The sequence below is a fragment of the Perissodus microlepis genome, chromosome 10, assembly GCF_051167445.1.
Source record: "Perissodus microlepis isolate ML-2025 ecotype Zambia chromosome 10, ASM5116744v1, whole genome shotgun sequence".
NCBI lineage: Eukaryota > Metazoa > Chordata > Actinopteri > Cichliformes > Cichlidae > Perissodus > Perissodus microlepis.
In genome coordinates this window covers 3,822,942-3,849,576 of record NC_140470.1, presented here as the reverse complement: position 1 = coordinate 3,849,576, position 26,635 = coordinate 3,822,942, and the positions used below count along the sequence as shown (strand labels likewise).

The following is a 26,635-nucleotide window of genomic DNA, read 5'->3' as shown; positions in this document are numbered from 1 at the left end:
CACACATCTTTTTATTCATGATGCTCTGTAAGAAAAATAGTTTTCATGTTGGATTATATTGGGGATTGTATGCATCATTATTGATATAGCTGTGATGGACTAATATCAAACAGTAATATCTGTCATCAGTCCAAATGAGCCTCTGAACTTAATGGTCTTTACAGAGGCCATAGCTGTGCTATTCTGTGCCATCTGCATTCCCAGGACTGGGCGATCTGGATATCATTCCATGATGAGTCAAGCACTCTATAGTGTTTATCTAAATGTATTCTTTCCTTCAATGTGAGTGAGTATATTGGGTATACCTAATGGATTTACACAATTCATCTTGAATTTTAGCCAAGCTAGTGGCAAAGCTCTGAGGATGCCAAGCTTGTTCCACCAGTCATCTGTCCACACTTGGCTTGACTCTCTTGTAGTTTTGTATAGACAGTCAAAGTTCCCCAGAGTATTCAGAGAGACGTTTATAATCCCCTCACTTTTCCTGCAGTGTCATGAGATTTTGTGATTTTGAGTCAAACACATTTAGGCTCAGAATTTCCTGGATAATTGTAGTACTTTTGCTTCTCTGGACCACCAAACCTATTTTTAATCAATCAGTCAATATGTGATTGAAGTGCAGACCTTCAGCCTTAATTCAAAGGATGGTACAAAAACAAGTGTTAACTGTTAATTACTGACATTTTCATACATAATCCCCCATTTTGAGAGATTCAAAAGTGATGGGAGAACTGATTTACAAGCACTTTGATGGACAGGTAAGACCAGTTCCCTTGTTATTTCTTGACAAATAAAATAACTAGTCCCTAAAGCATTTATTCTAGTGACATTTATCTAAGCCTCCTAATAACATAATATCTGACGCATCAAATTTGAATTTTATAGCTCTGAACTGTAATTTTAATTATGAAGCCCAAGGAGATGCCAGTGCAAGCCCAGGAGACCACCATTAAGAAAAAATACAATCTGAGAGACAGCAAAAACTTTCAGAGTGGTCAAATCAAAAATTGTGAACATTCTTAAAAAGAAAGAATGCTTTGGCCAGACCAGCAATACCAAACGGATGGAAGCCTACAAAAGGCAAATAAAGGACATGAAAACAGAATTATTTCCATGGTGAACTCCACAATATTTAACCAAGCCAAGCTGAAAACCACTGGTTACACTCAAGAACAGGAAGAGCAGATTAGAGTTCAACAGAAAACTTTGCAGAAAGCATCTGCACAGTTCTGAAAACAAATTCTTTGTACCGATGAAATCCAGATGAACTGGTAATGATAAAAAGTCATGATTGAAGCAGAGAAACAGCTCATGTTTGACCATGTTCAACCGCTCATCTGTCAGATACAGTAGAGGCAGTGTTATAGCATGTATGGCTGCCAGTGGAGTTGGGTCACTGGTGTTTATTGATGATGTTACTGTGAATAGAAGTAGGAGTATGAATGCTGAAGTGAAACGTGCTTTCTGCGCAGATTCAATCAGCTACTGTAAAAACAGGTCAGGCACTAATTAACAGCACAAATAGATAATTACTTAAAGCATACTGCAAAAGTAATCTAAGAGTTTTTTAAGGAAACAAATGGGATATTTTTAAATGGTCAAGTCAGTCACCTGATCTCAACTCAGTAGAACAAAATAACAAAATAACCAAACTTATTGGTAATGTCACAATAAAATGTATTTATTTATTTATTCTTTCATGAGTTATTTACAAGTTTCTCTTAGTTCACAGCCATTGACATGTCAAAGAGGTTAACACGTGAGGAGCGAAATCGAAATCGTGTTGATATCTGGTGAACGCAGTAACCGGGTCATTGCAGCAGATTTCAATGCCAGACACCCTACGAGACCACCCATCTCCCATGCTACAGTTAGCAAACTGCTTGCTAAGTTTCGTGAAACTGGTTCAGTGTTGGATTTGCCAAAATGTGGACGCAAGAAAACTGTCACTAATGAAGAAACATCAGTGGCTGTCCTAGCTTCATTCAGCAAGAGCCCACAGTGTAGCACTCGCCGCATGTCACTGGAGAGTGGCATTAGTCGAACATCCCTTCGGCAGATATTAGCTACTCACACATGGCACCCTTACAAACTCCAACTACTGCAGCATCTCAACGAGGACGACCCAGATCAGCGCACAGAATTTGCAGAATGGGCAAAACAAAAATTGGAACAGGACCCTCATGTAGAAGATTTTGTTCAGGGATGAGGCAAACTTTTATGTGAATGGTGAAGTTAACAAACAAAACCACCGCTATTGGTCTGACACTAACCCACATTGGATGGATCCCTCCAAGACTGTTGGAACAACAAAAGTGATGGTTTGGTGTGGTATATGGGGTACAACGATAGTGGGTCCATTCTTCATCAATGGAAACCTCAAGGCCACTGGATATTTGAAATTGCTACATGATGATGTGTTTCCCTCTTTATGCACTGAGGCTGGCACGTTCCCTGAGTTTTTCCAGCAAGATGGTGCACCACCACATTATGGGTGCCAGGTCCGAGCATTCCTAGATGAACAGTTTCCTGGAAAGTGGATTGGTCGTCGTGGGCCAGTTGAATGGCCCCCAAGGTCTCCCGATCTGACCCCCTTAGACTTTTATCTTTGAGTCATCTGAAGGCAATTGTCTATGGTGTGAAGATACGAGATGTGCAGCATCTGAAACTACGGATACTGGATGCCTGTGCTGGCATTTCTCCTGCGGTGTTGCTATCAGTGTGTGAAGAGTGGAAGAAGAGGGTTGCATTGACAATCCAACACAATGGGCAGCACATTGAACACATTTTATAAGTGGTCAGAAACTTGTAAATAACTCATGAAAGAATAAAGTTACGTTGAAACCAAGCACACCATTGTTTTTCTTGTGACATTACCAATAAGTTTGATGTGTCACATGGCCCTCTTCCTATTGAAAAAACAAAAGTTGTATCCAAGATGGCCGACTTCTAAATGGCCACCATGGTCACCACCCATCTTGAGGAGTTTGCCCCCTCACATATACTAATGTGCCACAAACAGGACTTTAATATCACCAACCATTCCCGTGTTATTACAGTGTATCCATATAAATGGCCCACCCTGTAGATTGTTTCAAGCAAAACATGCAGCGCAGCACAGACTGGATTTATTTTGTGTGCAGGTTCCCAAAAAGACACAGATTGAAAGAGCCACTGAGGAAAGGAGACTAAATGATTTGTCTGGAGCTCTCGTTTAAGCTAAACTTTGACAGGACTGGACCATAAAGCCATTTAAATGATGGATTAATACTGCCTGTTGCTCAGTTATAAATTGGGAAGAACTGTAATGTTAATTTTAAACATTACACTAAAGAACCATTATGATTACTATCAACATAATATAAGCATTTTTTTAATATTTAAAAAGAAAAACAATGCTTGAAATTTGTTTGAAAATTCAGTGAGTGAGTTATAATAATTTTAATTACACATTTCTGCCTCTCTAGATTAGCATGCATTACAAGACTCTGTAACAACATGGTGGCTGCGTTGACATAATTCCAGTGACCAGTGTAGCATCTACATGTGTACATGGGCCAGTGTTAGTATGCTAACATACTAATCTTAGATGGCACAACACACAAACATTAGACATTAGACTGATCAGCATGTCAGCATTTTCACTGTTAGCATGCTGACATTAGCACTGAGTTCCAAGCAGTCTTGTGTCCCATTACAGTCTCATACAGGTCCTAGCAAGGCGGTTAGGTGTTCACATTCTTAAATCAGTGTAGTCGACAGTAACATTTACCTTTTATTTTAACAATGAGCTCCTCTCGCTGTGATCCAAGTGCAAAGAAAGTAGAGGGAAACTGTAGATGACAGTCCTACAAAATTTAGGGAGATGCCAGAAGTGGCAGATTCACAGGCAAAAATTTCAAAGCTCATTTAAGTGCTTCAGTCTGATATTTTATAACGATATGACTGCACAGATAGAAAAAACTGATTATCTAGTACATTTTTCTCCTTTGCATCGCTCCATCTTAAATGAATTTACACCTGGAGAAACCAGCAGCACTTGTTCAACACTGACATTTTTCCCTAAAGTTTAAACCTAATGCAATGCTGCGTGAAGACCCAAAGATTGATTCATTACTGGCTTTCAGTCTACTTTTCAGAATGTTAATGATATCATGTACAGCAGAGGATGAAATCCCTAAATTCTTAGCAATTGTCAGACTATTGAGCTATTTACTTATGAACCAGCAAGGACTGCTGGTGATGCTGGAATTTGGTTTTGTTGTAGCAACTTCACATATTATCACTGAGAAAATGTATATTTTGTACTCATTTACATTTTACAAACCTGAGCGCTGTGATGGAAGTATGAACTGGAGGACAGTCCTCCTAGAAGACAGCAGACAGGAGGGCTATGAAAACATGATGGATGACAGATTACTGTCTCTGTTGGAAGTCTGGGGAGAGTGTGTAAGAAGTCATCTTGTGAAAGTAGCCTACTATTAGGAAGATCGCAGTGTAGTTACAGGAGGGTCAGTGGAAACGACATAAATTGGTTTCTCGGGAATGGCTATATGCTTAACAAAAGTAGGGCAAGGACAATTTAATTAAAGCCTGAATGGCACCTTTAACAGGGGCCTTCATTCTTAGAAACATAAGATAAGCCATCAGGCATGAGCCACACAGAAAACAACTTGACAGATGTGTAATAAAGCATTTGAGGTGGAGGAAATAGAGGGAAAAGCCTTGTGTTTCAGAAAACCTGATTTTGCCTCACAGACTTAAATAAAGCTGGAATTTGAGTAACGATAAGGAAATAGTTTGAATGACAACGGATGCAAAAGTTACTTATTATAGAGTTCTTTGGTGAGTGCAGAAAAGGCATCTCTACCTAAGCAAATAACAGAATGCCATTAAAGCACAGCAGACCCTTGTGGGACTAATAAAGGTATATCAAAAGAGACAATCAGGCTAACTAGCCATAGCTTCTTAATTCCTAGTTCTAGGGAGCTGTAGACATGCACATGTGCATCTTTTACTAAGTGCAAGACCCGACAGACAGATAAGGCATCAGTCACAGTAACTGCACAGGTCGTAGTGTCATGACTGTGTGTTGGTGTGTTGGTGTGTTCCACCACAAACCCAGTGTGGACCATAGAATAGACATTAAACATTGCTGCTTTGTGAACTTGTAAAGCCTTGAGTGGAGCATCGTCGTTATATTCCATATTTTTTTGAAACAGTGTGTCGTGAGCAAGTGTTAAACTGAGGCACTCTGTTCACACAGCAGGCAAAATGTATTCTTCTTTATCATCCTTCTGGAAATTAATGGAGGCAATAATTTACAAAATAAACATCATACTGTATTTAGTAAGAACTGAAACCAGCAACTGAGACCAAAAAACTAGTCAGAAAAGCTTTGACTGAGGTGATAGATGAAGGGAGCTGAGGGCCATTTAATCACAGACTTCTATATAGTCAGACATGTTCTGCAACCTTAAATGTCACCTCCTGCTGGCCATCAGACAGAATGCAAAGCATGTATATGTGTGTGTGCAGACACTCACATATACACACATGTGCTCATATGAAGCCAGTAGCCTAGAGGGAACCAGGAAGCACCTCACTGACAGTGTGAAGAAAAAAGTATCATTATTTCAGAGCTGATGAGTGGACATGAAGTAGCTTGGCACTTTTATTTCTGGATCCCTAAAATGTTTAGAATGTGTAATTTTAGGAGTGTTGTGTAGAGGTTTATTGGGGGGGACAACATTTGCCTGGTTACAATTTCAAAACAGTTTTCCACCCATTATGTTAAGTTTCAGGGGATTTCATTACATTATACACAAAGGGATTCACGTTTTAACTCTGTGATGCCTCTGCCTTTTAAGGCATTCGCTCTAACAGAGAGAAGAGCCTCAGCTCCCACAGCAAACACTATCTCTCTCCCTGTGCAGGCCCCAGCCAGACACCAGGTCTTATAAAGGCAGAGAACCGCTTTATGAATCACTGTTTTGGATGGAGAAGCCTTGCACTTCGGCCATCTTTGGATAGTTTATGCTCATTTACGCACAAAACTACGCTGGTATAACCGGTAGTGGGTTGTGTTGTGCTGGACCTGTCAGCATCTTTGATGTGGCGCATCTGAGTCGCATCAAACGCAATACGGTTAGACAGCTCAGGCAGGAAGTTAGGAAATTGAGTTTCCAAAATAAAATGGTGAGGTTGGTCGATGTGTGGAGCGCTTCGGTCTGACTTGGCTTTGTGAAGGGCAGGGATAGCTCAGCAGGTAGAGTGGTGGCCCTATGATCGGAAGGTCGGGGGTTCGACTCCACTGAACGGCTACCCTGAGGTACCCCTGAGCAAGGTACCGTCCTTACACACTGCTCCCCGGGCGCTGCATTGGTGGCTGCCCACTGCTTGAATGGGTTAAATGCAGAGGAACTATTTCCCTATGGGGACATACACACACACTTTACTTTACTTTACTTGGCCCCAGTTAGCACAACGAGAGGGTGATACTTCTACGGCCTGCTTTATTACTGGTTAATTTGTAGCTACATTAATGCTCTTTATGGAGACCGATTAAGATACACACGTGAAAATAAAAAAGGTTTAAAATGAATTAACCACTCATTGAAACTCTGAGTAAAAACAACATCCAGGTGCCAGAAGAAAGCAAAAAGAAAAATACAAATATGTAACAATATGTTTTAGGGAATCATCGGCCTCCGCCTGACCCAAGTAGCCTCTTTTATCGTCATCATTGTTATTTTAATCTCACCATCATTAACATTAGGAGGAGATAATTGTTTGGAAACGATACACAATATGAGAGCATTACTGCATTATAGCATATGTTCCTTATGTTGATGACCATTTTGTGTGTTCCTTTACATAAAGACACAACACAAAGGTATTTAATGGAGCGTAACAACTGACCACAATATAGGTTTAGTGTGCATTCAGATTAAAGCCCCCGGAGGGAGGGGCCCTGGTTCTTACCCTCATACACAAAGGCTGAAAGTGATCACCTGATAGATCAGATAATAGATATTTGAGTCGTTTTGTCTCGAACATCAAACATAACTTTCATATTGTCAGTCCCCCAAACCAACCGGAAGTCTCGTCCCTGTGTCTTCTTCCTGACTTTACGGTGGTGCGCATCTCACCGACCGGGAATACCGATTTCCGAACATTCCGGCCTTTTCCCTCCGCTGCACCGTAAAGCCGCGTTTTCGTGCTGCGGCTTGCATTGGCGTTGTGGGGTTAAGGACAGGCTCTGTCGGTCGGTATTATGACAGAGGGAGATGACACACATCCAGAGGGAGCTGTGTTTGTTTTGTATGGCGAAATGAGGATGAGGCAGGGGGTGGAGAGTCGCCACAGAGACGCTGGGTTCCGTCCAAACATCACCGCATTTTAGCACTTCTTCAGTGCTCGGGATTTGCGTTACACGGCATCTGCTGCACCGCTCATTTTTTCCCTTTCTTGACAGTGCATGGTGGAACATGCAGCTTGTTTGAGGACACCCCCCTTCCACATACCCATTGCTGCCATGATAGGCAGAGGTCTCCTCTCGACCGTGGCTCGGCCGGTTGGAGAAGAGGCAGATTGATTTGGGACGGTGGGTCATATCTGCGGATGTTATTCCGTCTGTGGAGCCTGTAAATCTCATCCGCGCGCGCACACCGTGATTCTTACTCAGGGAAAAAAGGAGAAAGAAAACATGTCTTCTCGATCTGCATTACCGTCTGGAAACGACAGGAGTAGTGGAGACCATGTAAGTGCGATTCCAGTCTGCAGCCTGTGTTTGTGTGCCTGCAGACGATAGATCGTGCATCCCTTAAAAAAAAGAAGAAAAAAGATATCTGCATATGTGTGGCTTTGGGCAGTCTGTGGTTTTATTCATTGTGCGGATGGTTGAGGGGAGGGGGGTCGTAGATGGTGATGTTTTTCCCGTTTGAGGCTCTGCTGTCCTGATATTGGACGGATATTTAAACAGAGCAGGCTCTTTGAAAAAAAAGGCTAACCTTGGGTGTCTGTGCAGGGAAAGAGCTGATGGCAGGCAAACAGCCCGGAATGAGTCCATCCGCATACGATAACGCTCAGCGGATATGCGCAGAAAGCCTGAAAACCAGCCGTCACCTCTTATTATAAGGCTTGGAGAGATAGTGATGTCACATTATACTCCTTGCTGCTGCTGCTGCTGCTGCTGTTGTGTATATGTGTGTGTGTGTTCCCTAGAAATTGGATGGGTGGGACGAGAGCAGCACAAGAGGCCAAAATAAACGTAGAGAGAATATCTGGACTGTTCGGCTGAAGCCAGGGGATTACTGCGTAAAATGATGTGCAGTCCATTGCTGCGCAGCCTACAAAGCGATCAACCCCAGAGCCAGTGGGTGTCAGACAGCGCCATACATTGTATGCTGTGGAAAACAGAAACGGCCTGCAGAAAAGAAGCAAGCTGACACCGAACAGTCTGCATATGTGGAATCTATCCATCTAATATCTAAATGGGCGCATGACTGATTTATGTTGCATTATGTCATTTCATTGCCCTCAACACTTTTGCACCCCCTCCCCCCACCCCAACCCCATCTGTTTGTTAGCAGAGCTTTCAGCACAGAAGGATGGGTAAGCCAATAGATGTGTGGATGTGTGTGTGTGGAAGTGAATGTGCAGGAGTGTGTGACTTTATGAGGTGTGTGATTGATTGTGAATGGAGATACCTCTATTAGAAGTGATCTGGAGCTGTTACTGTTGCATCTCGATTATACGATGATGACAGATGAATGGATGGAGCGGATGAAACGGTGTCTTGCCATATTGGCAGTCACAGGTGAGGCTTGGCTTGATGTGCAACGAACAGCGCAGGGGGATTAATGCACTCGCTTGCTCGCCACGCATGCATGTGTGTGCTGCCCGTGGTATTGGTTGGAGATGTTTGATTGTGGAGTTTGGATCCCGACTGGCACCAAGGTGGGGCATAGGAACATGACTGGAAGCAAGAGAAGGAATAACGGAAGGTGGGGGTTAAGGCTATGAGTGGTTGTGTTTGCGTGTGAAACTAAGAGCAAGATGACATGCTGGGGGGGAATGGAAGTGTGATGCCTCAGGGCCCAGGGCTGGCCAGGGACCACTGTGTCGGCATCTGCTCCCTATTTTTTTGTTTTTGTGTTGTTGTTTTTTTACTTCTTCCTCTTACAAACAGTGAAAGGTGATACCTCTTTATTGCCCCACTCACTACCACCTGTTCTTATGTTTCCCTCTTTAATATCTTCCCTTTGTTTGTCACATGACAAGTAGCTGTTTCATGCTGTGCTGCATCAGGCTTTGCTTGTGTGATTGCATGTTGTCGTTTTCCCCTTGAAAATTATCTGTGACTCAAGCGTGAGACTATCAGAACTGCACAGCAATGCTCTAAAGTGTTGGGGTCCAGGATCAACTGTTTACAGGGTTGTGAAAGCTTCAGGGCCACCACATATTCTAGCAACAGCGTTACCTGTATCCCCTGTCAAAATGGATGAAGACATCTATCAGCAGTGAAGCAGCAGACCTCTGAAGAAGATGATGCTGAGCCCAAAATGGAAACAGTATGTTGTGTTGGAATACAGCTGTTAGCCCAGGAATGAGGGACATGTAGTCACATGCAGATCAGCTCCAGGTTGTTGCTCTTTGTCATTACGGGTCAAACATCTGTTGGAATGATTATGGGATATGGCACCAACTTGTCATTATGAGCAGTATTTGATATACAAAGCTGGGTTGCTTATTGTAAGTGTTGTCACCAATGTGTTTTTTGTCACTTACACAGTATGTGTTACACTGTGCAGCGATCAATGTGACAAACACTTTAGCTACTAAAAGAGAGAGGTGTCTTATTGTTTGGAGACAGAGTTTATGAGTAGCTTGAAGAGGCTGCAGGCACTAACTAATGCATGCTATTTTACTTCTGGAGGCCCATCAGTCGTTTGAGGTTGTAGATCATCCTTAAAGTCCTTTTCCAGCCTGCTGCTGCTGCTCTGTGTGATATTGCTGTTGGCACAGTGACCTAACCTCTTCCCCTTCATTTTCCTCCAGCATGTGTCACTGGGGGCCAGCCGCTCAGATAAGGCCACCAGCCAGTCCAGCCGCTCTCTGGGTGCCCGGTGCAGGAACTCGATTGCCTCTTGCTCTGATGAACAGCCGCACATAGGCAACTACCGCCTGCTCAAGACCATCGGCAAAGGAAACTTTGCCAAGGTCAAGCTGGCCCGCCACATTTTGACGGGCAGGGAGGTGAGTTACAAGAGAAACAGACATCAAAGGTGGGAGTGAGTGATGGATATAACTGTAAAAAATGAAAGGTAACACTTGGCCGATGTGCTGGTGTCCTTAATATTATCTTAAGAATCCAGTAGTATGTCTTCATGAGAGCCCTCCTTTTAATTATATTTTCTAAAAAGTACATTTTCCTTGCCTCCTAATTAGTCCTTCTCTAAAATTTATTTGTGTACGTTTCTTTGAGCCAGCTATTTTAACACAAATAGATTGACTTATCTTCTGTATCTTTAATGCTGAGCTTCAAGCTCCATATTTTATTCTTGGACTCAAGTAGAATTTCTTTGGATGACTCAAAGTTCAAAATAGTCCTTATATACTGCATGTACCTCAGCGAAGTCCTTCAGTTTAAGCCACCTTTCTTCTCATCGGCTGCCACTCACAAACAGAGAGGAGGGGCTAATGTGCTCACAAGGCGTTAGTTGTGCATACAGTGGACTCATTATATTAAACTATAGCCATGTTTAACATGAGCATGCACCACTGCAATACTACATGTATGACAGGAAATAAGGAAACACATACTAGGTCCTTTTAAGGGAAACTGGGAAACTATGAAGTGAAATTATTTCAAACTGTGGGTAAAAACAACCTAATCTAAACACACGACTAAATAATTGCATTACGTCTAATAAGATAAGAGTTAACAAGTTTTTCAATTCAGTTCCATTTTATTTATACAGCAACAACAGTCGCCTCAAGGCGCTTTATATTGTAAGGTAGACCCTAAAATAATACATACAGAGAAAAACCCAACAATCACATGACCCCCTATGAGCAAGCACTTTGGCGACAGTGGGAAGGAAAAACTCCCTTTTAACAGGAAGAAACCTCCGGCAGAACCAGGCTCAGGGAGGGGCGGGGCCATCTGCTGCGAGCGGTCGGGGTGAGAGAAGGAAGACAGGATAAAGACATGCTGTGGAAGAGAGACAGAGAATAATAACTTTTAATACATGTTTTTATCATTTGTAGTACATGTTTTCTTTATGACACTTTATGATTAATTATGTATTTAACAAAGCTCGGAAAGAACTTTCATCATCTACTTAGCAGCGCCTGGTTTAGCAGCACCAGTTCTAGTCAGTAGGGATTAAATCCGCTCAAATTCGCGTGACAACAGCTTGTGGAAGTAAATGTTCCGAGTGGCCTCAGTCCATGTTTACTCGCTGTAGAAGACGATTTAAATATGCCTCTCAAAATGAGATTTTTCTGCATTTCTGAGTGCTGAGAAAAGAATTCTTAGATATGAGTCAGTTATATCAGTGGGAAAGGCTTCACAGCATCATATAAGAGTGTTGCTATCTTTTTTTCACTCATCAAAAATTTCTTGATGTCTCTTCCAGGTTGCAATAAAAATCATTGACAAAACTCAGTTGAACCCAACCAGCCTACAAAAGGTGAGTTTTTCCTTTTGATACTAATGAGACGAGGGAATATATGTGTTATGTGCTCAGGTACAAAATAGAAACGCACACTGGTTTGATGTTATTTGTCTTCATAAGCTGAAACAAAGCATTCAAGTGAGGTGGATTCTGTTGGGGGTTTAGAGGCTGGTCAGGTTTATCCTCAGCTGCTTCCACCCTCTCACAAGGGACAGCAATGAGACAGCATCTGATAGAGAGAGGGCTCATGGGATGTGATGCTGTTTGACAGGTGCTAGGGACTGGATGGGAGTGAGAGGAGACCTCTGTTCCAGAGATCAACTCTTGTCTCTCTCTGGGCTAATCACCGGCCTGAGAGGGACTGAGTTATTTCATAAACCACAGTCACGCAACCTATACCTTCTTAGATTGCCATGAAAAGCTTGTTTCTATGCATAACAAAGAAAACACAAGATTTTGTAGCAGTTCAGAGGTGGATTGCTACAAAATCAGCTGTCCTTGGTGTCTGTCGGGTGCATGGCACAGTCTGGTTTCTTGTTCCTGCTGGGCAGAATGTTGAGATGTGAGTCTGAACTGTAGATACTTGTATGGCTTGTTATACATGGATGTCTGGTATAGATGGAGCAGGAGCTGGGTTTATAGACACTTGGAGCTGGAGACATGGATTGAAGATTTCATTATTTTATTAAGCTGTTGTGTCTCAAAATGTGCGCCTCATGTAGCTGTGTGATGTAGAAAAATAAAAGGTATATAGAAGCTCAGAAAATGCATGTGACATGTGCTGCATCCTATAATATCCACATAATGCCAAAGTCTCAACATGCACAAGCTCCTCTGCCTGTGCACAAGAAGTGAACAGACCAGGCAAAATCAAATCAGGGATGAAATAATCCAGTTTTATTTGTGTGTAGTATGTGTGTGATTTCATTTGACTGAAGACATCTGCATGTCTGGCTTGATGCAGTCCACAAGACACTAGTTCTATAGGATAGGACCCCTTGTTTACATTAATGTGGAGGGTAACACCATTGCAAAAATGTCCTGGAAGATTTTGATCACTGACTTCCTGCAATCCTCATTCTTAAAATCATATTTCTGGTGCTTATTTCATGGCATCCGGTTCAGGAGCTGTAATCCCAACTTCCATGTCATGCCATCTTCCTGGGTGCACCTTTTTGTGGATTGGATTGGCTCTTGTGGGAGACGAGAGAGGTGAAGGAATTTCCACCAATTAGGGAGAAAACTCAACACCTGGCCACTGGTTATAGTTTTTCACATACCTGTGGGCTAGTGAAAGTCCTTAGATTTAAACACACAAAAGAGGCAATATTAACACAATGTGGATGGTTTTGTAGAGATTAGTTGAAAGATAACAAAGTCCGAACTTAAGCATGTTAATTCAGGCAGAATACAAAAGCTAACAGTGACATCCCACATCGTTGACACCTTTGTATGTATGTAACTGGTCAATCTCGTTTAGATATTCGAGCTGCTTCAACCTGTCCGCACTTGCTACAGGTGCGTGCCACTTTGCAGCTCACCACCATTCCAGTTCCTCTTGTTCTGGCTATTTCTGACTTCATCAGTGCCATCCATCGTCTACTTTACAATGCTATGGGGTCTTATTGCTCTCCCTGCCTTCGATACATGTGCATAGAATTGGTGGAGAGGCCACAGAACAGAGCCTTGCCGCCAAATATAAATTGCTGCAGATGGAAGTAATTGTCTTCTCTTTATACGACAGTCCTGTCTGAAATGAAGTGCGTGTTAAAGACACATCACATCCAAGCAGAAATTTCTATTTCAGCGCGTTTCTGCTCTGTCTTAGCTACGGCCAGGAAGCTTATAACCACTGTTCACATGCATCCTGACATAGACCTGCTGTTTCTTTGCAGTGTTGGGGGATTGTTTATTGTTTTGATGGATCTGACTCTTCTCAGCCTCGTTGTGATGAGCAAGGAATTAATGGGATGGCCTGGATGATAAGACACTTAAGCGCTACGCATCCCAAGATTCCCTCTAGCACAGCTGGAGAAGCTGGGAAGGAGCTTGGTCTTAATACCTAGGTTGCTATGGCAACAGTGATATTGGGGCACTGCTGAAGGAATTGAATGGAGGAGGAGGAGGAGGGGATGGAGGGAGATGTGGGAAAGGGGAGTGAGAAAAAAAAGAATAGAATTGCTTATCGCACCATCGTTTTTTTCTTCTTCCTTTTTTTTGTAGTTGACATCATGGAAGAGAGTTGCCACCAACTGCCTTTTGTTATGACAGTGGTACTGTTACTGTATGTTCATGGAACTGGGAGAGCTGGCATACATTTTAAAGCCCCTGACTGAAGTGTACAAATATGTGCCTCACAGTATTACAGACAGGAGGGGGGGTCAGAGTAGATGTTGGTCTGAATTTGGCTCCATTCATCACACTGCTGTGTGGGCTTTGCTTGCTCTTAAAATGAAAATCATTTTATTATGAGGATTATTATACATTTGTCTGCTCCTCTTTGGTTTTTTGTGGTAAAATGAATTGCACATTACTGTACTGTACGGAAGAGATGCATTACAAGATAAGTTATAAATTCTTTGTTATAAAAGCACTGTGGGCATTATAGGGCACATCGTTATTTACATCACAGACTGTACATGTACTGTACAAAAGGGCTGTAATTTCCAATTTTGAAAAGTGAGGCAATTTTTTCATGCCACTGACCAGCTGGGCAGCACCTCTGTTTTATAAAGGGTTTCTGGTTGCATAGATGCTGAGATCTCAGTAAACACATTTCTAACACTCATTGCCTGTTGCTTTAAAGCTAACTCCTGCCTGTTTGTGGTTACCTAGATAACCCATCAATGTATTCACTACCAGGTAATATGTCGGTCAACAGTTCAACAGTATCTTGCTATCTCATTTGTAGTTGCTTCACTTGCTCCCCGTTTGTTGAGAAAGGTTTGTCTCGGGCTCTCCTGCTCTCATATAACAGTTCGACTTGTTGATAAAGAACGAGAAATGATGTTACTTTAAATTTTCTGGAACCTTTAAACTGGCGAATTGTCAAGGCAAGTGCTCGCAAGCACTGGATGCTGCCCTTTGACAGACTTACTAAATCTGCACGTGAAACGAAATCGTGGTTTTAGGTAGGGGTCATTAAAGTGTATGCAGCTAATATTGCACACTTTAGGGAGAGCCTCACCTTCATAACATAAAGTATCAGATAAAAAAAAAAAAATTGTTAATGTGAATCATGACGAGCTACTTTAGAGATGTCCAAGAATAAAGTGTATGGCTGGAAATGAGCATGATATGTATATGTATATGGGGCAGCACGGTGGCACGGTGGTTAGCACTGTTGCCGCACAGCAAGAAGGTCCTGAGTTCAATTCCAACATCAGGCCGGGGTCTTTCTGTGTGGAGTTTGCATGTTCTCCCCGTGTTTGCGTGGGTTCCCTCCGGGTACTCCAGCTTCCTCCCACTGTCCAAAGACATGCAGCTTGTGGGGATAGGTTAATTGGATAATCCAAATTGCCACTAGGTGTGAATGTGTGAGTAAAAGTGAGTGCGAATGGTTGTCTGTCCCTGTGTGTTGGCCCTGCGACAGACTGGCAACCTGTCCAGGGTGTACCCTATGACAGCTGGGATAGGCTCCAGCGCCCCCCGCAACCCTGAAAAGGATAAGCGGAAGCGAATGAATGAATGAATGTATATGTATATACAAAGAGCAACATGCAATGGACAAATGTGAGCCCCTAACTGGAATTTATCTTTAAAAAGTTCTAAATTGTGCAATTAGAAAATGACAGATTTGTTATTGTAATTTAAAAGTGAATTAAATGAAATGGAGAAAATCGTTTACATGAAGTGTTTAACTATGCTCAGTTTCTACTGACATTTCAACTATTTTAGTATTCAGTGTCACATGTGGGAATTAACAGCAACATGCTTCAAATGAGAAGCTCAGCCTACTTATAATTGCTTGACATTTTCATGGTTCTCTGGGATCATAAAACTTCAGGGAAACTCTAGTTTAACTGACATGGATCTCTACAAAGTGAATGCAGTAATGCCCTCTCCACCACTGTATAGAGACTGGTTCCATAGTTGAAACCAGTTCTCCTGAGCACCTAATTCCACTGAGGTTTTATTTATCATGAAATGTAAATTTTGTTTCTTCTTCCAGCTTTTTCGGGAGGTACGGATAATGAAAGGCTTAAATCACCCAAACATAGGTAAGTTAATGTACACATTACTGTACTTTGTCACAAGGTGTGTGCGCAGGCAGTAGTAAAAAGGTATGAGCTCTTAAGCAGTCACTGACTGAAGTGCAGAGTGACATCTCCCATTGCACTAATGACTTTCCTACATATTAAGAGAGCCAGACAGATACCTGTGCATTTTTTATAACATTAACAGCTTTTGTTTTGTGTTTTGATGTTGATCTGGTTCTGTTTTGGGCTACAGTGCAGCTTTTCGAGGTGATTGAGACGGATAAGACCCTTTACCTAGTCATGGAATATGCCAGTGGAGGTAGGTACATCAACCATCATGTCCAGGAAAGCTATGATGGAGCCCAAATGATGTATAGGGTTGCAGATTTGGCATCTAAGCTCCAAAATGAAAACTGTTTGTGAGAGCAGTATGTGGCTGATTTTACAGATGCGGTCTTTCTTTAGGATGTGCAATAAAACAGAATAAAAGTGGTACAATTTTTTAAAAACACTGATTCCTTTTTTCATCCATATCCACAGAACAGGTTAAAAAAGGGTTCAGTTTAATATTAGCTTAATAAGAGTGATTTTCACTCTCATGTAAATAGAGGAAATATATACATAAGTGGAAGCAGCCAGTTAGCCTTATTTAGCAGATGGAATTGAAAGAACACCCTGGTTTTCCTTCTTATTTGACTTCATTTATCTAATATATGCACAAAAAAGGGATTTTTCTCAAAGATATAATCAATGGCTGGTATGTTCTACAGAGCCAGAGTGGCTCTTTCCCCTTTCTAGTATTTACACAAAGCTAAGCTAGCTCCTGTTTCTGTGTGTCTGTTTGGCTAGTCACACAGGGTGTGTGTTAGCTAACGGTACAGAGGCTGTATTTCCCAGGAAAGACAGAATGTGAAACAACTTTACGCAGAGACAGAAAAATGTGTAACAATGACAGGGCAGGAGAGGAAGAAGAGAGAATATTTTTAAAGATAAGGAGTGCTCAGTGACATTTTATAGACTGGAAACTTGAAGCTAGCTGCTAACTGTGGTGAGGTTTATAGTAATGTACCATATTGGACTGGAGCAGCTAGTGTTCATGGTCAATGTTAGGTTATATAGCAGGTATCAGACATCAAATTCAATTTAAGATGAGTATATTGATTAGATTCATTGACCGAAATCATCCTTGATAGCTCATGTAATATCAATAACTTATGTCTTGTTGATTCTTGTTGATTCAGGTGTGTCAGTAGTGTAGGGTGACCATATTTTGATTTCCAAAAAAGAGGACATTTGGCCCAGTCATGAAGAATTTTAATAATACTGTTTGTTTAAAGAAAATTTTAACATATTTAAAAGATGCCTTCTTTGTGCGGTTAGTGAATGGTGAAATAGAAAATGTCATATAGGCTTTTACAAGTCAACAAGTGCAAAAAAAAATAAAACCTCTGGAATTAAATAGTGTTACAGAAATAATGTCTCATCTGTATAAGAAAAATTATAGTGAGGTACCAGTGAGGTATTGTGCAATGGTTTCTGCTGTCTCATTTGGCGTTTCTAACCTCAGTTAATTTTGTTTGCACGGCACCATTCTTCCAGTCAAAGTATGATTGGGAATATTTTCCCTGTTCCATGGTTACTTAAGTCGGAGAAATGCCACCGTACTGGATTTCATTAAGAGCTTCAAGAGTGACTTCCACTGAATGTAGCAGTATCACACCATTGACAATAGCTTCAGTCTTGGTGCGGGCACTGCTGAACTTTTTAGGTTTTTGTTTTTTTTTTAGCAACACACTAGTGCAATCCATGGATCTGTAGCTATTGTGATGCTTCATAGTATGAAATGTCAGTGTGCCTTCTTTTATACTTCAAGTGCATTTCAGAGCTTTTACTTTTTCACTTTTTAAGTTCAATTACTACTTTAACTTTACAAGTATTTGTACTTCTACTTAATTGAGGAATATTTATACTTTTTCCATCTGTGAGAACTGCTTTCATGCCTTATGAGCCTGAAAACAATAGCTTCCTGGTTTGCTTTAATATTATGTGGCGCGCTACATCCACACAGTTGTTGTTTTCTTGCTTGCGCACAACCAATTTTACAAACATGAAAGCCGATAATACATTTTCACAATAGAAAGAGTAAATCATAACCTTGTGTTTTGGCAATGTTATGTTGTATTTTTGATAAAATGTTGTAGGGATGTAGTTGAAGTTGGTCATTGAGAAATATCAATAGCAAGACTGAGATCTGACAGACTCAGTTAATTGATCCATTATAGAAACACAGTGTCTAAGGGGTTTAAGCCTTCCAAACACTTATTCACTTCGGCCGGATTTGTTCTTCACTATTTGAAAAATCGCTTTGACGTTGTCTCTCATCATTCAGAGAATTTATGTACACTACATATGTAAAAATATGTACAAAATAATCAATAGCTCCTGGGGTATTTCCAGTGCCTGGTAGACACTCTCTGCATTGGTGTCATATTAAAAGAAAATAAATTCCTGACTAGAAAAATGTTGCTACATGCAGAAATTCAATGAAAGTGCATGTTTGCATATGTTTAGTTATGATTAAAGACACCCTGCACTTCCGATTTTTCAGCTAGAATTTGCTATTAATTGAATCGCTCTTAATGAGCAAGGCAGTTGCAGGAGGCTGGACTTTGGTGGGAGAACCAGAGAAGTCCAACCATAATGAGAAAAACACTAGATAAAAGAGGACAAAAACACCTTCATGTTAAAAAATATTTTATATAAGTATAATAAAAAGTATTTGCAAGAAAGAAAGAAAGCATTTTTTTCTGATTATTTATTTACAGTGGATGACATCATCACACTGTGGCAGGAAAACACCAGAAAAAAATCAAAATTGTTTATAAACTTAAACTACTGGGCCTGGTTTTCTGCGTTTTCAGTATCCTCTCCCATTATTATTATTATGATAATAATTATTATTATCAAATTTGCAAAAATGTGTCATTACTTTCCCATCCTGATATAGAGACGCGCATAAAAAAAGTTAGGCTGAAGAAGAAGAATAATAAAAATAAGTCTGACTTATTAATATCTAATGTGCCTCAGTGTTTCAGTGTTCTTGCATTGGCATACTCAACAGTAAATCTGACTAATAATAGTGTGCCTTCATGCTGATGCACTGGCACACCCAATAAGAATAATACATCTGATGAGCAATAAATAATGTGCCTCAATGCTATTGCATTAACACCCTCAAAAAATTGAAAACAGATATTATTCTGAGGGTGAGAAAACTGTTCCACTCTCATCTCCACAGTATCATATGAGACCCAGTTGTCAGTTAGCTTACCTTAGCAGAACAAAGCAGCCTATTCTATAAGGCTGTAATCTTATACGTATAGTACAAATGGCAGTGTTGTCAATCTTGAACTCAAAGGAAATTAAAGGAAACGTTCCTTCTGTAACAAAGCTAATTTAAAGAAGCCTAAATAACATCTAAATAACCAAAACTACAGTATCACATCTTTTAATCTAAAATTGTGAAATATAATAATTTTTGTGGGCGATTGAACTCAAGTGATAGCTGTCCAGAAATGCATATGTCATGTTCAGGCACTATGACATATTGGAATATAGTGTGCCTAAACCTTTTTATGGCTATATGTGATAGACAGACTCTTTAAAAAGATGGCTGTGGGCTATGCGCTAATAGCTGCTCTGTATTTAAAGTTAATAGCATATGGGACCTCAACATAAATAAGTGAGCAGCCTCAGTGCAGTAATAATGTTGCTTTTAAACAGACTTTAAACACATTAATACCCGCCAGCACACGTATCTGTACACTATCCTTTTCCTGTTTGCGTCCATTGGTTTCTATTTGTGTCAATTTCTCGTCACCAATCCCATTTTTCTGTGTTGTGTCTGAGACCATATCATTTTCTTACTGTGACCTTGGCGAATGTCAGAGGCATTGTGGGGTTTTTTTTTTTTACAAGCCTTTAAGTCAGGGGGTAAAAAACAAGTATTAGGGAGTCGTAGTGGTGTAAAATGCCTGTGAAGGCCATAATATGCTTTTTCCTGCAGCATGTTTAAGAGTACATAATAGTGCACAAACACGATAGTATTAAAACAACAGCTAAGCTGCTGTAGAGAAATATTAGTGGTCAGACTTGGGTAATGTTTTTCAGTATTTTTATGATGCATATTTACAGATTTACAGCTAGTTTTTCAAGCAGATATAGGAAAGCAGATGTGGAGTCCTGTGAAAAACCCCAGATAAACCCCATGATTCAGTAGCTTGTAGAATCAATTTTTGCTGCAATAATTCTCATGAATCATTGTCTGCAGGACTTTATAAATCTCTTACATGTTTGTGGAGGATTTTTGGTGCACGCTTCTTAAAAATGTTGGATTTTTTCGGGCATTTCAGTCAGGTTGTGATCTGAACTTTGAGCCATTGCAACATTTTGAATCTTTTGTAGATTTTCTGCTTGAGCTCATTATGCTGTTGCATGACTCACTTTTAACGTTAACTGTCAGACAAACTGACCTTTGACTCTAAAATTTTGGCATTCAGAGGATTTCGTGGTTGACTTGGTGACTGCATGTTGTTCAGGTCCTGTGGCTGCAGGACAAGCACAGATCATCAACCCTCCACCATCAGGCTTAGCAGCTGATGCAGTGTGTTTTTGCTGATATGCTGTTTGGTTTTCTCCAAATGTAGCGACAGGCCAAACATCTTCACTTTGGTCTCATCTGTACAAAGGACATTGTTCCAGAAGTCTTTTTATAATAAAGAGGCTTTCTCTTGCCAACCCTTCCAAACAAGCCATACGTTCGTTCTTTTTGGGACTGAACTTTAACATTTAAAATGCTAACTGAGTCCTGTAGAATCTGTTGGTCTTGTTTTTCACATTTCTCTCAGCCTTGTACTGTCTAACACTGGTGGTGAATTTGCTGGGGCATGCACTCCTGGGAAAAGGGGTAGATGATATAAATTCAAAATGATATCACAGTATGTCAATAAAATATATGATCAGATTTTTTTTACAATATTGAAAGAAAACAGTGAACATTTTCTTGTTGCTTGCATCTAGCAATCCATTTTCCATCCTTTCCCTGCTGACATTGATTACATAATTACTCATTTTAAGTGTAAATCTACTGAAATACTGCAGCAGGAGCAATATAATAGTAGTCACATAGTATTATTGCCTGTGACACAGCATAAGTCAAATGTAAGTGCAAAAGTGGTGTTTCCAATAGAAATGAAGCTTATGCGTAAGTTCAGTAAGGAAGCTCTGTAGTCACACATCTGTCTGCTTCCCAGGTGTTTGGTGGCTAATCTAAGCATTACATCACTTCCACTTTCCCACGCTTTCAAGCTCATTGCAGCAGCTGTGGTCCAGTCCAATCATCTTTCTGCCTGCCTTCTTCAGCCCAATCAGCCTCCGCTCTGCTTACTTTAAATCTCACCGATCACTGTCGTTCTCCCTCGCAGAGGCCTTCATGCAATTCACCTTTCTTGCCATCTCCGCATCTCCCATGTTACTCAGACTCTATCAAAGCATCCATCTTCATTTCCACCACCAGCGTCTAGACTCCAGGGAACGGGGCCCTAATCCCTGTCACCGCTGGGATTTCATCAGTCTAATCGGCAAATAGCTTCATTGAATTCTGTGTATCAATAAAGCACGTTCAGTTCCGTCAAATGATTTTTCCTTAGTAAAATGTGTAAAAAATGATAAAATAACTGCTTAACACTTAACAAGTAAACCCTGTAACTCCTCAGGAGTTGCTTCATTTTGTCACCTAATAGAACTGAAAAGTATTGTCTGCCAGCTGATGTTGTATCCTCGGTCAAGCTTTTTAACCATTTGCATAAAGCCCTGTTTTTCCTTCATCTCACCGCATCAGTAATTTCCATCCACTGTTTGCTCTTCCTGTCATATGGGGCGCACCTAGAGAGTGCTCCAGGGACGCTCAGTGGAGTCATATCTTTACTTTGGGTGACACATTACCAGCTGCTAGTATTTCCTCCTTCATAGCCTGGTTGTACTTTATGGTGTGTTTTTTGCCTCAAGTGGTAAAATATGTTTGTTTTTTTCCACTGCAGGGACAGTTTTCTTGGATATTTTGCCAAGTACTGTGCTTTCTTTCAGATTTGTTGAAGTAGCTCCTTTTTTTAGGTATTAAAAAGATATTCCCAGATTTACCTTGTTATCATGCACACTACTGAAGATATACACATGGTGTTAACTATAGCAATGATATCACGATGTGACATTTTTATATCACGTAAAAAGTGGCCAAACCTTCTGCTTTCATAGATGTGGTCACACACAAAAGAGCATAGAAAGTATTAAAACTGAATGTTTTGATTGTTTTGGGGATTAAGCAGTTTGTTATGTTATTTCATTATATGTTAGAAGGTGTCAGGAGCTATTCTGTCTCTAAAAATGTGAAGTGAGATAATTGTGATATTGAAGTAGGGCGCAGAAAAGACTTTTATCAAGTTTTTATGGCCCACATAACCAGACCTGTATGGCTTCAGTAGTTATGGATGTTCCTTCGTGTTGTTAGTAGTTGGAGGCTGCCATAGATGGCAGCCATGTGAATACAGGTCACATAAGCAAATGGGAACGCCTAACAGAAATATTAAATACATTTCAGTGAATTTGTGTCAGTTTGACCATGAAACAAGACACGTATATGCATTTTATATTTTAAAATATCTTTGAGAAATATCCAGTCATTGTTACAGACAGCCATCTTTTTAGGAGGATGTGCTAATTTTAGCCACTTTAAGCTAATGTGCATACCAGGCCTATTAGTACTGTAGCATCGCAACGCCTCAGCATACAGAAGGAAGTATTATTTAGTCTTTCCAAAGTTGTAGTCTGGTCTTATCAAACAAGATAAACCTTAAAACTATTCTCACATGGATTTTCATCACCTCTGGACGGAGCCACGGTCGCTGCTACCCTCTTCTGTTATGCCTCAGTCGTTCTCTTGGCAAGAAAGTTCATTTCCTAAAATATCAAACTGTTCCTTTGGTCTGCATGTATTATTTGTTTATTATATGTTTTCATGCAATTACATGATTTGTGGATATTAAAATTAACTTACAGTGCTTGCATCTTATTAAATATTAAAAGCTGACGATGTGATTAAAATTGACTGTGTACGTCAGCAGTGTTTACTTAGCTAACAGCATAAAGCTTCTGGCTTTGTTACCTGACTGATGTGCTGATATGCTCCTCACAGGTGAAGTTTTTGACTACCTCGTGTCTCATGGGAGAATGAAGGAAGTTGAAGCAAGAGCCAAATTTCGACAAGTATGAATACGTTACCTCTCGGTGTCAACGTTACACCAGTTGTTGCATTTTCTTGTCGGTACTTCAAGGGTGTCTGCCTTTCTATGTCCACAGATTGTTTCTGCTGTCCACTACTGCCACACGAAGAACATTGTCCATAGAGATTTGAAGGTGAGGAAGCTCAGAGGAATGTCTGGGGCAACTTTCAGAGGGGGATTACGGCTAGTCTAGGACTAGAAAATTTATTTCACTGACAGATTACTCTGAACTCAAAGTTGTAATCTCTGACTAGTCTTAATCTATGTCTCTGTAAAGGGTTTTTAATCACACTGATGAGTGTATGGGAGGGTAGAATGTGCAAATGCACAGTGGGCACAGTGACATATATACACTATAAGTCATGCCCAGTTGAACTTGTGCATTAGTGGATAACACACAAGTGCAACTTCCCTCTCCTCGTTTGCACTCTTTGTATTCAGTACAACTTTATTCTCATTGTACTCTCTTTTCTCCCCCATCCATCTTTCCTGTTCTTCCTTGTCCTTTCCATCCTGCTGTCCGTCTCTGCTTCCTCCTCTGTGTGAATGGATGTGTGAGTCAGGCAGAGAACCTCCTGCTGGATGCCGATGCCAACATCAAGATTGCCGACTTCGGCTTCAGCAATGAGTTCACCCTGGGCAACAAGCTGGACACGTTCTGTGGCTCACCGCCCTATGCTGCACCTGAGCTTTTCCAAGGAAAGAAGTATGACGGGCCCGAGGTAGACGTCTGGAGTCTGGGAGTCATCCTCTACACGCTGGTCAGCGGCTCGCTGCCCTTTGATGGGCAGAATCTGAAGGCAAGTGGAAGGCTGGAGGAAACTATCCGTCTGTTTGTCTGTGTGGGGATACTTGAGTTTTCCTTGGTGGTTTATTGTAGCAGCAATAGGTTTTCATGCATTAATACGCGACAACATTAAAATCACTGATTTATTCAATAACTTTGATCTTCTAGTTACCAGTGTTGGGACTAACGCGTTGTTAAGTAACGCGTTACAGTAACTACGTTATTATTGTGGTAACGCGCACGGTAACTAGTTATTATGCCAAAATCAGGAACGCGTTACTCATTACTGGGATTTAGATAGGCTCGTTATTCGTTACTTCGTGTGGTGGCTATCGCGGAGCTTCCACAGATTCAGTAACATTAGCAAGTGGTGGAGGCCAGCAGGTGGATGAGAGAAAGGGGAGGCAGGAGGAGAGACCCGAGGCGGCCACTGGTCCAAGTGTCAGGTGAACTGAACTTCAGGTAAGAAGTTATGACCTGCAGTCTATCTGGTCAGATATAAACCAAGTTTAGTTTATTTTCGTTGTGCTGACTTTTTACAGTCAGTTACAATAACTCGTACTGCGTACTAGCTAGCATGATAGAGTTTATATACTGCTGGGTGGGTGCTATGATATTATTGATGTTGAACTTTATTTTGTTCATAAGGTTAATTATTAGAGTTGCCAACCATCCCGTAAAAAAACAGAATCGTCTCGTATCCAGAGAAAATATTACTCGTTTCGTATTGAGGTGAAAAGAAACACAGTTTGTCCCGGACTTCAGCTACAATGAAAAAGACACAAAAGCTGGTGTTATTCTGTGTCTTTGCTGCACAGCTGTTTCTTCTTCTCTCATTCTCTCCCCTCCCTCTCCTGTTTCTACTTCAATCATGAAACTGATCAATGATCAGCTGATCGGCTTTTCTCTCTCGTTTGTTTATCGCCCACTTTGCTCCAGAAAGAGGAACCCAGCGGAGGTCGCGTTAAACAACAGCAGCATGTTTAAGCTTGATCAGCTGTTGTTAGAATTTATTTAATATTAATTTCAAGTATCAGCTGATGTTTGCTGGAGCCACAGCTGTAAAAGCTGCTGGTCATGATGTTGGTTTGGATATGTGGTGAGAGGGAAACATGAAGATGAAACCAGGAGATGTCCTTACTGAATCATCAGAGCTGAACAGGTGATGGAGAAACAGGTTTACCTTTTAGGTGACATGGATGAGTTGAAGGGAAGTTGTGAACTGTTTCTGAGAGACAAATAACACCAGGATCCTTTTCTGTGTAGCTGACAGCTGGTAACTGTGCAGGGGCGGGTCTAGCAAAGTGTTGCCAGGGGGGCAGGTAGGGTATTAACAGGGAGAGGGGGGCACAAAGAAATACTTTTCTTTCTTATTCTCATTTAAAATGTCTCGCTTTTAAAAAAATAATTATCTGAATCTTACAACAAACGATTGATAGATTAATGCATATATGCCATCAAAACAGTGTACATCACTGTCACACCAGCGTTTGTTTTCATTCAAAGGCTTTGTTTTTTCCTATAATGGTGGGCCGGTCTCTAGTCAAAACGCCCGGGCTGATTTTTGTCCCAGTCCAGCCCTGTATGCAGCTCATCTGCAGTCTGGTGTTACCTACATCTTCCTATTCAGAAGGCAGAATTTCCGAGTTCTGAGTACAATCAAAGCACCACGACTGCAGTTTTTGTGTTGGATGTAAAAAGCGCACATGACGCTGTGACGTAGGCTAGAATCATGGCGGCGGTCAACGTTGGTGCAGGCGTGGGATTTCTCTCATGGAAATATGCACATTATTTTTTCCTTTCTATTGGTAGGTGGCACAGTGCACTGTGGCAAGTAAACAAGCTAGAAGACTGGCAATCTTGCTGGGTATCCAGTTATGGAAGCAACATTAACAAGAGAATTCTGAGTAAAAACAAAGTTACTTTCCCTAGTAACTAGTTACTTTGAAAGTAATGTGTAACTTGAAGTAACTGAGTTACTTTTGATAGAAGTAACTAGTAATGTAACTAAGTTACTAATTTAAAGTAACTTACCCAACACTGCTAGTTACAATGCAATGTTGGGCTGGGAAACCTTGCATCACAGCATTTATGTGAAAGTAACTTTGACAAGTACCACCCACCTAAATGGGTAGGAAGTGGGTTATTTGCAGACCAAACAGCCCTCCTTGCACTTCCAAATCCCATACCACCTCCCATACCTCAAACATAGCTCAAAAACAGGACAATTAGCTGCTGACTGAACATGCAATATCCTCTGATTCAAATTTAGCCAAGCATCCTCTGAATGCACCAAATAATCCTGAACCACAGATGCTTGTTTGGAGGATCCACAAAGGATGCCCAAGTAGCATTCCAGTGCCAGACACCAAAGGACTCCCGCAGAGGTCCTCTATCCATCCCCTGACATGTCAGAGGTTTTGGCAGCACAAGGCACACTAGTCAGCCGTGTTGTGGCTGATTGGTGCATGTTTATTAAAATGTAGACAGTGTGGGTGGCACATACATATCAGACATTATAAATGCCAAAACAGTCAAAATGCATTTAATTACAAAAGTTAGGATTGATTAGGAAGCCGTCAAACTACTGAACTGATAGGATTTAAAATGGTGGTGTATTCAGGCCAT

General features: G+C 41.0%; 1 protein-coding gene across 4 annotated transcripts in view; it reads left to right on the top strand.

Moving 5' to 3' along the window:
- Positions 1-7,123: 7,123 nt before the first annotated feature.
- mark4a (MAP/microtubule affinity-regulating kinase 4a) overlaps positions 7,124-26,635 on the top strand; it is a 35,567-nt gene continuing 16,055 nt past the window's right edge. For 2 of the 4 annotated variants that reach the window (XM_084941523.1, XM_084941520.1), the window contains exons 1-8: positions 7,124-7,762; positions 10,063-10,260; positions 11,646-11,699; positions 15,856-15,904; positions 16,137-16,202; positions 23,133-23,203; positions 23,297-23,353; positions 23,784-24,020. In XM_084941523.1, coding sequence (XP_084797649.1) covers positions 7,709-7,762; positions 10,063-10,260; positions 11,646-11,699; positions 15,856-15,904; positions 16,137-16,202; positions 23,133-23,203; positions 23,297-23,353; positions 23,784-24,020 — 786 coding nt within the window. In that variant the 5' untranslated portion in view covers positions 7,124-7,708. Of the gene's footprint in view, positions 7,763-7,789; positions 8,617-8,827; positions 9,576-10,062; positions 10,261-11,645; positions 11,700-15,855; positions 15,905-16,136; positions 16,203-23,132; positions 23,204-23,296; positions 23,354-23,783; positions 24,021-26,635 lie in introns of those variants that run through there. The other 2 variants (XM_084941522.1, XM_084941521.1) reach the window with 2 other exon arrangements.